This window comes from Coregonus lavaretus, assembly GCF_964263955.1.
Source record: "Coregonus lavaretus genome assembly, contig: HAP1_SCAFFOLD_383, whole genome shotgun sequence".
Taxonomy (NCBI): Eukaryota; Metazoa; Chordata; class Actinopteri; order Salmoniformes; family Salmonidae; genus Coregonus; species Coregonus lavaretus.
Genome location: NW_028162768.1, coordinates 348,586 through 360,754, shown reverse-complemented (window position 1 = coordinate 360,754; position 12,169 = coordinate 348,586). Strand labels below are relative to the sequence as shown.

General features: G+C 43.6%; 1 protein-coding gene across 3 annotated transcripts in view; it reads right to left on the bottom strand.

The window, feature by feature from the left end:
• The window catches only part of LOC311118877 (ubiquitin carboxyl-terminal hydrolase 22-like), a 33,990-nt gene extending 24,008 nt beyond the window's left edge, over positions 1–9,982 (bottom strand). For 2 of the 3 annotated variants that reach the window (XM_084193640.1, XM_084193641.1), the window contains exon 1: positions 9,496–9,937. In XM_084193640.1, the coding sequence (XP_084049766.1) occupies positions 9,496–9,615 (120 nt within the window). In that variant the 5' untranslated portion in view covers positions 9,616–9,937. Of the gene's footprint in view, positions 1–9,495 lie in introns of all 3 variants that reach the window. The other variant, XM_084193642.1, reaches the window with a different exon arrangement.
• Between the last annotated feature and the right edge of the window lie 2,187 nt (positions 9,983–12,169).

The window sequence follows — 12,169 nt, the reverse complement described above, 5'->3', positions numbered from 1 at the left end:
ATTGCCCAGTGTGTATTTGTCAAAATACATCTTATTCATCCAACACAACTACCACACGCGCACAGCATACAGAGCCTATTTTGAACGGGATTTCTCCTGCAACTCTTCAGCTGGTTGCTCTTGGAGTAAAACACGTGCTTTTATAAGCCCATTCATTGTGCAACAATTCTTAAAGACTTTTGGTGCACGATTAAAAATAGCGACTTTTCATTTTTCAACTGGTAATTGAAGTGCGTCTCCCATTCACCATTCAAGTGCAGGCAACAGGCTATATCAGCGCGTCACCCACCACTTAACAATGTGAGCTGGAGGCAGTATGCATTTTGAAAACATACTTAATTGTTTGAATCCTGAATGTTTTATTTCATATTATGAGGCATGTCTTACCTTGTTTCAAGGTAGCCAATAGGCAAAATCCGAGCATGGAAACGTGGAGGCAATTATTTTATGAAGACTTCATAGGCGGTGCGCGTGAGTTTAAAGTTTGGGGAAGCTTACAATTTATCCTACCATTTCTACTGTTCTGCGTGCGAGTTATGATTTTCATAAATGCATTTTTGTTTCATTTCAATAATGTTGTTTTCGTTTCATGTGGTTAATCATAAAAATCTGAATTATATTATTATTGCATTGATACACTGATCCATTGCCGGCTAAAGAAATTAGCATGTGGAACTCATAGCCTATAGGCCAATGCAGCAGTGAGACTAACTTCCATTGCGCTTTCACACTGAGGATTGGTGATTATCAAGCGGGAGATTATTGGAAAGATTTTACAAATAACTTACCCTAAGGAACTATATTTTTTATATATTATAATTCGCAATGGATGTTAAAAACACTCCTACATTTGCGCGCAGCAGGCCAGGTACCTCTATGCGTGCGCGCTCCTTCAACATTATCAGGACAGGGAAACCAGACCTACTTATTGCTCACATGGAGCACTCCGAACAATGATTTTTTTTTTACAGATCTCGTCAATTATGGTTATAAACCAAAACTTGTTTCTCACAAGGGTAGCAGGTTGTGAACTCTGCACACAATGTTTCCACTCCGAGAATGAGAACAGTAAATGGTAGAGCTAGAGCGGTGTTTGTCAGACCATGGAGACATCCCGAAAAATCGGTCTTCTCACGAAAACATCTGTAGCATCCGAACGGTTTGACCTAGAAACTATTACCTCACAGGTCCTCAAAATGGCAGCTTCATTAAATAGTACCCGCAAAACACCAGTCTCAACGTCAACAGTGAAGAGGCGACTCTGGGATGCTGACCTTCTAGGCAGAGTTGCAAAGAAAAAGCCATATCTCAGACTGTCCATCTTAATATTTTATTTTTTATTGGCCAGTCTGAGATATGGCTTTTTCTTTGCAACTCTGCCTAGAAGGTCAGCATCCCGGAGTCGCCTCTACACTATTGACGTTGAGACTGGTGTTTTGCGGGTACTATTTAATGAAGCTGCCAGTTGAGGACCTGTGAGGCGTTTGTTTCTCAAACCAGTTTGCGCTGGGAGTAGTACACAGCGTTGTACGAGATCTTCAGTTTCTTGGCAATTTCTCGCATTGAATAGCCTTCATTTCTCAGAACAAGAATAGACTGACGAGTTTCAGAAAAAAGTTATTTGTTTCTGGCCATTTTGAGCCTGTAATCAAACCCACAATTGCTGATGCTCCAGACACACAACTAGTCTCAAGAAGGCCAGTTTTATTGCTTCTTTAAATCAGCACAACAGTTTTCAGCTGTGCTAACATAATTGCAAAAAGGGTTTTCTAATGATCAATTAGCCTTTTAAAATTATAAACTTGGATTAGCAAACACAACGTGCCATTGGAATACAGGACTGATGGTTGCTGATAATGGGCCTCTGTACGCCTATGTAGATATTCCATTCTTTTTAAAAATCAGCCGTTTCCAGCTACAATAGCCATTTACAATTTTAACAATGTCTACACTGTATTTCTGATCAATTTGATGTTATTTTAATGGACAACAAATTTGCTTTTCATTAGAAAACAAGGACATTTCTAAGTGACCCAAACTTTTGAACGGTAGTGTATGTAATTGGGAATTTATTAAAAAAATCAAAAGGGCAAACAATTCACACAATGAATGTGCAAGAATTGGATGGAGATAGCTGAGCCATTCTGGAGAGACTCGCCTATATCTACGGCACACACGCCCCTCCCCTTCTTGTCTCAATTTTAAATCATACTCTAGACACATTATCTTCACACATATTTTAAATGCTTTTCACCAACAGCCGCAACTCAATAATCAGCTAGGCCTCTACGCGCTGCCCAAATTGCAGGCTTCCCAAATAGGCATAGACCTACGAGCTTGTGGTTTGAAACAATCCACAGCAATTTTTAAAAAATAAGCTAATGATCCTCGTCTCCTCTGTGGCCATGTCATGCTTTTTGGTGAAGTATTGTGAATTATTTTCTTTCTTTCTGTATAGACAGGAGTAATATAATTTATTTCCATTTACTTCCCTATTGGACCCAACGCTATGCCATTTCTCTCGTGTTCTATTGGTTTTCATATCAACTTTCTTTCGTTGTCCAGAAGCAAAAGGCACAATCCTAGTCATATTAGCAAGCCCAGGGCTTGACATCAACTTTTTTAGCCACTTGTTCATTTAGACAAGTAGGACTGATTTTTCACTTGTCCAAAAGCTCAAGTCAATTCCACCCCCCACCCCCAAAAAAAGGTATTTCACCATGGGCCAAAAATGTCACTGCAAATTGTACAAGGAACCACTTCACAAAATAACCTTCATTATTATCACTGGTATTGACAATGGAAGGCTGCTGGTCTCTGATCCCATGTATTATACAGTATCTCCTGCCGTTGTGGCCTTGAGCAAGGCACTTAACCCCCCACAAAGTAAAATACTGCACTGATAGGCTACTGTATAAAACACATGGCCCGTCAACCTTCCATCTGGAGAGCTACTGGGTGTGCAGACCTTTGATCCAACTCTGCTCAAAACACAGCAGTCAGCTTATCAAGGTCCTGTTGAGCAGCTGATGTTTTACAATGTGGCGTTTTCGAGGAGGGCTGGAGCAAAAGCCTGCACACCCAGTAGCTCTCCTGGAATCTCCTGGAGGATGGTTGGCCACTCTGCAACATTACAATTCCAACCGAATACTTATGAAATAATTCCCTCATTCAATGAACCAGGGATCAAATGGCTAAGGTGGGTGATGTAGCTAACTAAAGATGTTTATCTATTTGTAAAGTTAAAATATTCAGTGTTCAGAGGCGATCTTGACAGCATAGGAGTTACTTGTCAATTAAAATATTTCTGTAACTTGCAATGCATATGGGTACGGTACATTTCTCAAATGGCCGGTAAATAAAAATCTTCCCGGTCATGGAAACCCTGACACACACGCACAAATGATACAAGCACAAACCCATTCATGCTGATGTGTTTTAGTTGACACAATGTGTTCAATGTGGAAGTGAAATTGGACAAGAGTGAGAGAGGTCTAAGAATGTTGATTGGTCTTTTTCAGGGATGACATCAGTGCTTGGCTGGGCCGGAGTGAGAGAAGGGCTCCTCTGTGTTGGCGAGGGGGCATGCTGCAGTGAGGGTGAGGGGGAAAGGGGGCTAGGCAGCAGACATGTAACAGTGGCGACTAAATGAAACAAACATCAAAAGGAGAGGCGAGCAGCAGGCTGATGGAAAGAACCTCTGAACTGACCAACAAGACTCACTGTTCTGCTCGGACTGATAAACTGGCCAACAGAGAGACAGAGAGCGTGACTGTGAAATGCAAGATATGATGGGATAGAAAGCAATGAGCTCAGAAGTGCCAGATAGATCAAATCAAACGCAAAATTGTCACATGCTTCGTAAACAACAGGTGTGGACTAACAGTGAAATGCTTACTTACGGGCCCTTCCCAACAATGCGGAGAGAAAAAACGAGATATAATATAAAAATAATAACATGAAGAATAAATATGCAATGAGTAACAATAACTTGGCTATATACACGGGGTACTAGTACCTAGTCGATGTGCAGGGGTACGAGGTAATTGAGGTAGATATGTACATATAAGTCGGGCTAAAGTGACTAGGTAACAGGATAGATACTAAAAAAGTAACAGGAGCGTATGTGATGAGTCAAAAGAGTTAGTGCAAACAGGGTCAATGCAGGTAGTTAAATAATGAACCATTAGCCTTCCTCCGACCCTGCCTGGTATAGAGGTCCTGGATGGCAAAGAGCACGGCCCCAGTGATGTACTGGGCCGTACGCAATACCCACTGTAGCGCCTTGCGGTCGGAAGCCAAGCAGTTGCCATACCAAGCGGTGGTGCAGCCAGTCAAGATGCTCTCAATGGTGCAGCTGTGGAACTTTGAGAATCTGAGGGCCCATGCCGAATCTTTTCAGCCTCCTGAGGAGGAAGAGGCATTGTCATGCCCTCTTCACGACTGTGTTGGTGTGTGTGGACCATGATAATTCCTTAGTGATGTGGACACGAGGAACTTGAAGCTGTCAACCTGCTCCACTACAAGCCTTTGTTTCCTGTAGTCCACTATCAACTCCTTTGTCCTACTGACGTTGAGGGAGGTTGTTGTCCTGGCACCACACTGCCAGGTCTCTGACCTCCTCACTGTAGGCTGTCTCATTGTTGTTGATCAGGCTTTCCACCTTCGTGTCGCAGGCAAACTTAATGCTGGTGTTGGAATCGTACGCGGCCACGCAGTCATGGGTGAACAGGGAGTACAATCTTGGTCCTGTATTGACGCTATGCCTGTTTGATGGTTTGTCGGAGGGCGTAGCAGGATTTCTTATAAGCGTCCAGATTAGTGTCCAGCTCTAGCCTTTAGCTCAGTGCGGATGTTGCCTGTAATCCATGGCTTCTGGTTGGGAAATGTACGTACAGTCCTGAAGTTAACAAAAATAGAATCCTTAGGCTATCTCTCAGAGCTTTTATATAAAATGACAGACGCCAGCCTGTATGAATACACATTACATAAATGTATATTCCAGTCAGAACGCTGCCACATGTTCAAAGGGATACTGCGATATTTTGAGATTTAGGACGTTTACTTACTCAGAGTCAGAGAAACTCATGGATACCGTTTTTATGTCTCTGCGTGCAGTTTGGAGATTGAAGTTAGCATATCGTGAGCTTAGCACAATTGCTGAATGTCTCCCAGTACAGTAGCCAGCTCCTCTCAAAAGCAGGGAAATAAATGTATAGTCTTAAAAAGCTATACAAAGTAATCAATATTTTATAAATTCATAATTTTTTTCTGGTAATCATAAGAAACAAGATCTATCCACTTCCTCATTATGTGTCCATGAATTATGAAGATGCAAAAATATGCAACTGTGTGTGTGAGGCTGTGTGTGCAAGCCACTCCTCCTACCATTGCATTAGCACACACTCACTAAAACCCAGCAGGGACTGGGCATGTGGTCAATGACCTGCAGTCTCCAGGACTAGTCTCTCTCAAGAGGTAACAAAGTAGAAAATAACCTCAAGCCCCACATCTCAACCAGCAGGCTGGAGATCATATGTATTCTGAACACACTCGCTGTAGCCTATATATGAGTATGAAGAATGGCTGCTGGTTATAATGTGCATGAATTATTGATGTACTGCTGCTATATAGCCTGTTAGGCGCTACGCTTTCCTCAACAATCAGATCACTCAAAGACCCATCTGCCAGAGGATTTCATGCTAGTGAAATTCACAAAGTTAATTGGGCAGAGTGGCTGGTCCAAGGTGGTGAGGGGACATCACAAGGTGTGTTTAAAACAACTGCTTCTTCTTCAAATGGAGCCTGTGTGGGGTTTAGGAGGTGGGCACAGTATCAAAAGAGAAACAGACTCGGTTGAGGCACGGAACAGGTTTGAAAGAGAGTGATACGGGGAGATAATACCTGCATTTTCCCGATTAGAAACGCTCCGTTTTATTTTCTGTTTCAAAACGTCTTGCTACGGTGTGCTGTACAGTACACAACAACCTGGATGGTTGCAAACGTAATGTCACCTCATCTCTTTGGGTCTGTTCATCTCAGGGCAGAAACGAGGTGTTCATAAAGCAGACCGATGAGCAATTCAACAGCTCATTAGGAGGTCCTCCCCAGATGGTTTATCTGTTAGTCCTCCTCCTCCTCCTCATCCCTCCATCCCACCGTTGCCATCCCTGCATCATTCACTCCATTTATCCTAATTGAGGTAACCATGGAGCAGGGGCAACTGCGTGGGGGGAATGGGGAAGTGAAAAATAAGTGAGAGTAGGAAAGGACAGCTTAAAGAGAAAGAAAAAGGGCGAGAAAGAATAAATGATAAATCTCTGTGTAGTCGCCGGTCCACGCCCCCCAGACAGTCGCGCCAGCCCTGATTAAATACAAGCCTGGTCTGTGACAGCTCTGAACACAGGTGTCACCTTCCCTCCCCATAACTCACCACTATCCAGTGCACAGATACCAATCCATGCATTAAATCTAAGATTGCCCGGCATAACGCAGGATGACAGCACTTCAACGTCTTATATGATGGGGTGGCATGGAGTCAAACAAATATAGAGGCTCCAGCAGAAATGGACAGTTGGTGGGGGGGATTTTATGAATTGTCTGTTTTCATGCAGCCCCTTTTCAAGAGCCATTGCAGATTTTTATGTAGCATTACTGATACAAACCAGCAGTGTTATGAAGACTCAGTCAGTCAGAAGGACAGTACTGTTCATAATGTTTTTAGATAGTGAGATGGTTACCATTTACGTTACCAACACTGGCTACACTGTGTGTGTGTGTGTTGCTGTTAAGCAAGCTGAGGGTCCCCGAGATGAAACAGTTACATTTCTTCAATGTTGAAACCATTAAGAAGGAAGCTACACTGTACACTGAAACTGTCACTGCAGCCTCTCAGTGTAACTTGACAGATGAACTCAGACAAAACGCAACGGTGGGATGAATGGGATTAAGTTGGCCTAACCTTTGAAAAGATATGTGAATGGAGATGTCGATGCCCACCCACACTCAATTCAATGACATTCTAGACGATTCTGTGCTTCCAACTTTGTGGCAACAGTTTAGGGAAGGCCCTTTCCTGTTTCAGCATGACAATGCCTCTGTGCACAAAGCGAGGTTCATACAGAAATGGTTTGTTGAGATTGGTGAGGAAGAACTTCACTGGCCTGCACAGAGCCCTGATCTCAACCCCATCGAACACTTTTGGGATGAATTGGAACGCCGACTGCGAGCCAGGCCTAATTGCCCAACATCAGTGCCAGACCTCACTAATGCTCGTGGCTGAATGGAAGCAAGTCCCCGCAGCAATGTTCCAACATCTAGTGGAAAGCCTTCGCATAAGAGTGGAGGCTGTTATAGTAACAAAGGGGGGACCAACTCCATATTAATGCCCATGATTTTGGAATGAGATGTTCAACGAGCACTTTTGGTCATGTAGTGTATGACGCATTGTGTGGACACAGACACAGTACTGCATGAGAATTCTAATGCACACTAGCTGAATATGCTTTGAGATTAGGTTCTCCCAAAGCTGTCTGAAAGTGGAATGTTGACATCTCTTCTACAGTCCGTTAATACGCACTGCCTGTATCCAATGGGAGCATGGGTTACATTAACATGCCATGGAGATACATGCATGTAATGTTGATTTTACAACAGCTAGTTAGTAATATCCCCAGATCATACTCGGGTCACAATGAACATAAGATTATCAGTCGTATGTTGTGTCTGTCTGTACCGTTGCGGTACTGATGCACCAAGTGCGGAACCAACAGGACCCTACCCTCAAGACATAAGACTGCTAAATAATTAACCAAATAGCTACCGGAGTATCTACATTGACCCCTTTTTGCACTAACTCTTTTGACTCATCACATTCGCTGCTGCTACTGCTTATTATCTATCCTATTGCCTAGTCACTTTACCCCTACCTATATGTACATATCTACCCCAATGAATTCATACCCCTCACATTGACTCGGTACCCCGTGTACACTGCGTGTACAAAACATTGCTTACACCTGCTCTTTCCATGACAGACTGACTAGGTGAATCCAGGTGAAAGCTATGATCCCTTATTGATGTCACTTGTTAAATCCACTTAAAATCAGTGTAGATGAAGGGGAGGAGACAGGTTAATGAAGGATGTTTAAGCCTTGAGACATGGATTGTGTACATGTGCCATTCAGATGGTGAATGGGGAAGACAAAATATTTAAGTGCCTTTGAACAGGGTATGGTAGTAGTTGCCTGGCGTGCAGGGCGTGCTGGTTTGTGTGTGAACTGCAAAGCTGCTGGGTTTTTCACGCTCAACAGTTTCCCGTGTGTATCAAGAATATAATATAATATAATAATATGCCATTTAGCAGACGCTTTTATCCAAAGCGACTTACAGTCATGCGTGCATACATTTTTGTGTATGGGTGGTCCCGGGGATCAAACCCACTACCTTGGCGTTACAAGCGCCGTGCTCTACCAGCTGAGCTACAGAGGACCAGAATGGTCCAACACCCAAAGGACATCCAGCCGACTTGACACAACTGTGGGAAGCATTGGAGTCAACATGGGCCAGCATCCCTGTGGAACGCTTTCAACATCTTGTAGAGTCCATGCCCCGACGAATTGAGGCTGTTCTAAGGGCAAAATGGGGTGCAACTCATTATTAGAAAGGTGTTCCTAATGTTTTGTAAACTCAGTGTATATACCCAAGTTATTGTTACTCATTATGAATTTATTCCTCGTGTTATTTTTCAATGTTTCTCTGCATTGTCTGAAAAGGGCAGTAAGTAAGCATTTCATTGTTAGTCTACATCTTTTTACGAAACGTGACACATACAATGTCATTTGATGAGCGCTGATTGCGTATCATAAAAGTAGATATATCAGAGGAAATGCACATTTGGATGAGACAACCAAAGTACTGTGTTCATGTTCTTCAGGAAGCATGGCATGATTTACATATTTTCAAAGTAACCAGAAGAGACTTTCCAGAGAGACTAGAGATGTAGCTAGCTGGGAATGCAATGACGTAAAAAAAACTGGGACTGCTTAAACAGGCGCGCGCACACATAGCAGGCAGGGTTGATTTTGTGATGCAAGAGATGTAGGGGGTTTAGGTAGTGAGCTGAGCTCGCTAACAGTATCTCACACACCCCTCAGTCAGTGTCAATTCTATCTAAAACTGCACCAGTCCGCGTTAGCAAATGTACAAGTGCCCAAGCCGATAGAAACAGCCATTCCTGAAAATGTAAAACGTTACCTAGCTAACGTTCGACAAGTTCTATCCGTGCGTGGGAAACTGTAGCAAATATCACTAGTTAATCGACAAAACAGGGTCTGTCACACACTGTTTGAGTTGCCTCTTCGTGTGTGGCTTGGTAACAATGACTATGTACGACAGTTAGCCAGCGAGACGTCGTAGGCACTGTTCTCTCGAGAAGCGGTCCGCATACATGTTCTGAACTAGTTAGTAGTAGCTAACTAACGTTTAAATATTTACCTTGCGTTTCCTGGTTTCGGCAGACCCACTCCACACAAAGCATTGGTAAATGACCCGTAGATTCTGTTTCCAGTTATCCACTTTGAACCCGTTCACATGGGGGCACCCGGCTGGACTCATGACAGTAACAACATTCGTTTTGCGTATTTTTAGCAATGAAACGTGCTCCGTCCTTGTCCTGACGTTAAATAATTAGCTATCTAGTTACGTTTAACGTTAGTTAGCAAGCTATCCACCGATTGTTCCGATTTGGCTAGCTTGAGAGGTAGCCACAGCTAAATCGGAGGTTAATGCAGTACACATCAATGCAATCCTTGAGTAATCCCATTCCAGATTTTTGACATTTTTCTGCAATTAAATCCACATTTGGGTCGTATTTGTCGTTGTCCACACTTCAGTAGCTATAGCTTTAGTTCCAATTATTTTAGCTAGCTAATGTTCGGCAAAGGAATTTCAACAGAACACCGCGAGCGTTGCTACAAGCCCCACCTCATTCATATCTCGATCTGCCAATGGAAAGGGGTGCCTGGTTTTGATTGGCGTGTGTGGGTATCGTTTCCGTATTATGTCCCGCCCCTATGCGGAAACTGATATTGTGATTGGCTCCATTATTTATTACAAGCCATATCCGCTCGTCAAACGACTCCCATTGGCTACATGAACCTTCATGCTTCCTCTCCGGTAGTCCTCTTTCCTTGGGGGACACACTGTTTTCACGTCATTTCGCCCAGTGGGCGGTGCTATACATCAAGGTGGGCGGTGCTATACATCAAGGTGGGCGTACATTTCTGCACGCATATGTGTAACAGTGTTGCTTCCGTCCCTCTCCTCGCCCCTACCTGGGCTTGAACCAGGGACCCTCTGCACACATCGACAACAGTCACCCTCGAAGCACCGTTACCCGTCGCTCCTCAAAATCCGCGGCAACTACTTCAAGGTCTCAGAGCGAGTGACGTCACCGATTGAAACGCTACTAGTGCGCACCGCTAACTAGCTAGCCATTTCACACCGGTTACATATGGATGCACACAGGGCGAGAACTGAGCCAAGAGCTTGCTTAAATCCGGATCTTGGAGTCTATTTTCAACCCACTGCCTAACTACAGTATGGATGTTATTGTTTTATCAGGGAGTAACAAAGAATGTAATGTCATAAATGACGTAAATGTAATTGTTGAATTCACATTATGTTTGCTATTTCATGCAGCCACAGAATAGAAAGAAGCTAAGCAAATAATTTTGTATTAGAATTTCGCATTGTTTAAAGTTCAGAGATATCATTCACGCAAAGTAATGAGACAGGATGTGTAAGTATGCCTCCAGGATATTAAAGTTAAAGTTGGCCTTATGTATTCACCTTATTTAAGAACCCGGAAACAAAACAATGTCACGTTCTGTTTTGTGGAGGACTTCCGTTTTGGCGTTCTTGCCGTTTTGCAAACGTTAGCTAGTGACCTCAAAACGCACTTAAGAAGAGTTTGGAAGGGGCCAATGTTCCAGGGGGGAGCCTTCTGCACAAGTGTATCAAAGCTAAACCAAACCGTCATCAAGTTCCAGCAACAGCAACAGCAGCCTCATGGTGAACATGGCATCAACATGCAGTGTCAGAAATGCTGTCATTTTATGATGCTTATGTTAAGCTGGAGGAGTGTAAATGTGCCAGCTTGGAGGAGGTCACTAAAGCAGAGTGCCTCCCATGTGTGGTATGACACACATACATTTCAGATAACTACCAGCTCAGCAAAGAAGGTTCCTGTGCGCACCTCAACAAATCCTGACAACTTTGTGCGGGAGCATCTCTTCCCCACGTTCCATGGGAACTCAGCAACCACATATGGCAAGGAGAACGAGCAGGTGGCCTACACATGGATGGAGAGCTGTGGGTTTAGTCTGGAAATTAGAGGCACAGTAGTGAGTGTCAAGGAGCCAAGGCTTTCTGCAAGCCCAGATGGAGTGTTAATCTCTCAAGAACTTCTAGAAATCAAATGTCCTGTTCTGAGTAAGAAATGTGAGTCTCTGACTGAACTGTTTTCTGGCAAACTCACCGATGTGAAGCTGGTGGATGGGGTTCGTCAGCTGCAACCTAATGGAGCCCGTGGGTACTACATGGTGCAAATGGGCATGTTCTGCACAGGACTGGAGAGATGCAAACTGCTTGTCTGGGCTCCATCCGAGCAAGTTGTTATTGGTGTGCCATTTGATGTGAAGTTCTGTGCTGATGTCATCCCTAAACTGACGGCAATCTGTTTCACACATATGCTGCCAAGGATAGTAGATGAGTTCCAGTCAGGCAGACTAACTCTGTGCTCCAAATATAGTCATCTATGTGGTATCTAGGCTCGGGCCTAATATTTTAGTTCTTATATTATGTGCCTTGTAAAGCTCTCTCTGTCAGCTCTACCTTATTATCTAAGCATAACTCTTGATTTATGCTTTGTTTTGTCTTGCACAGTTCTCTTCATATGCACATTTACCTGATTATATTTTATATTATATTAGAACTCTAGAGCTCTGTCAGAGGGACCATCGGGTTCTTGGTCACCTCCCTGACCAAGGCCCTTCTCCCCCGATTGCTCAGTTTGGCCGGGCGCCCAGCTCTAGGAAGAGTCTTGGGGACCTTCAATGCTGCAGACATTTTTTGGTACAATTCCCCAGATCTGTGCCTCGACACAATC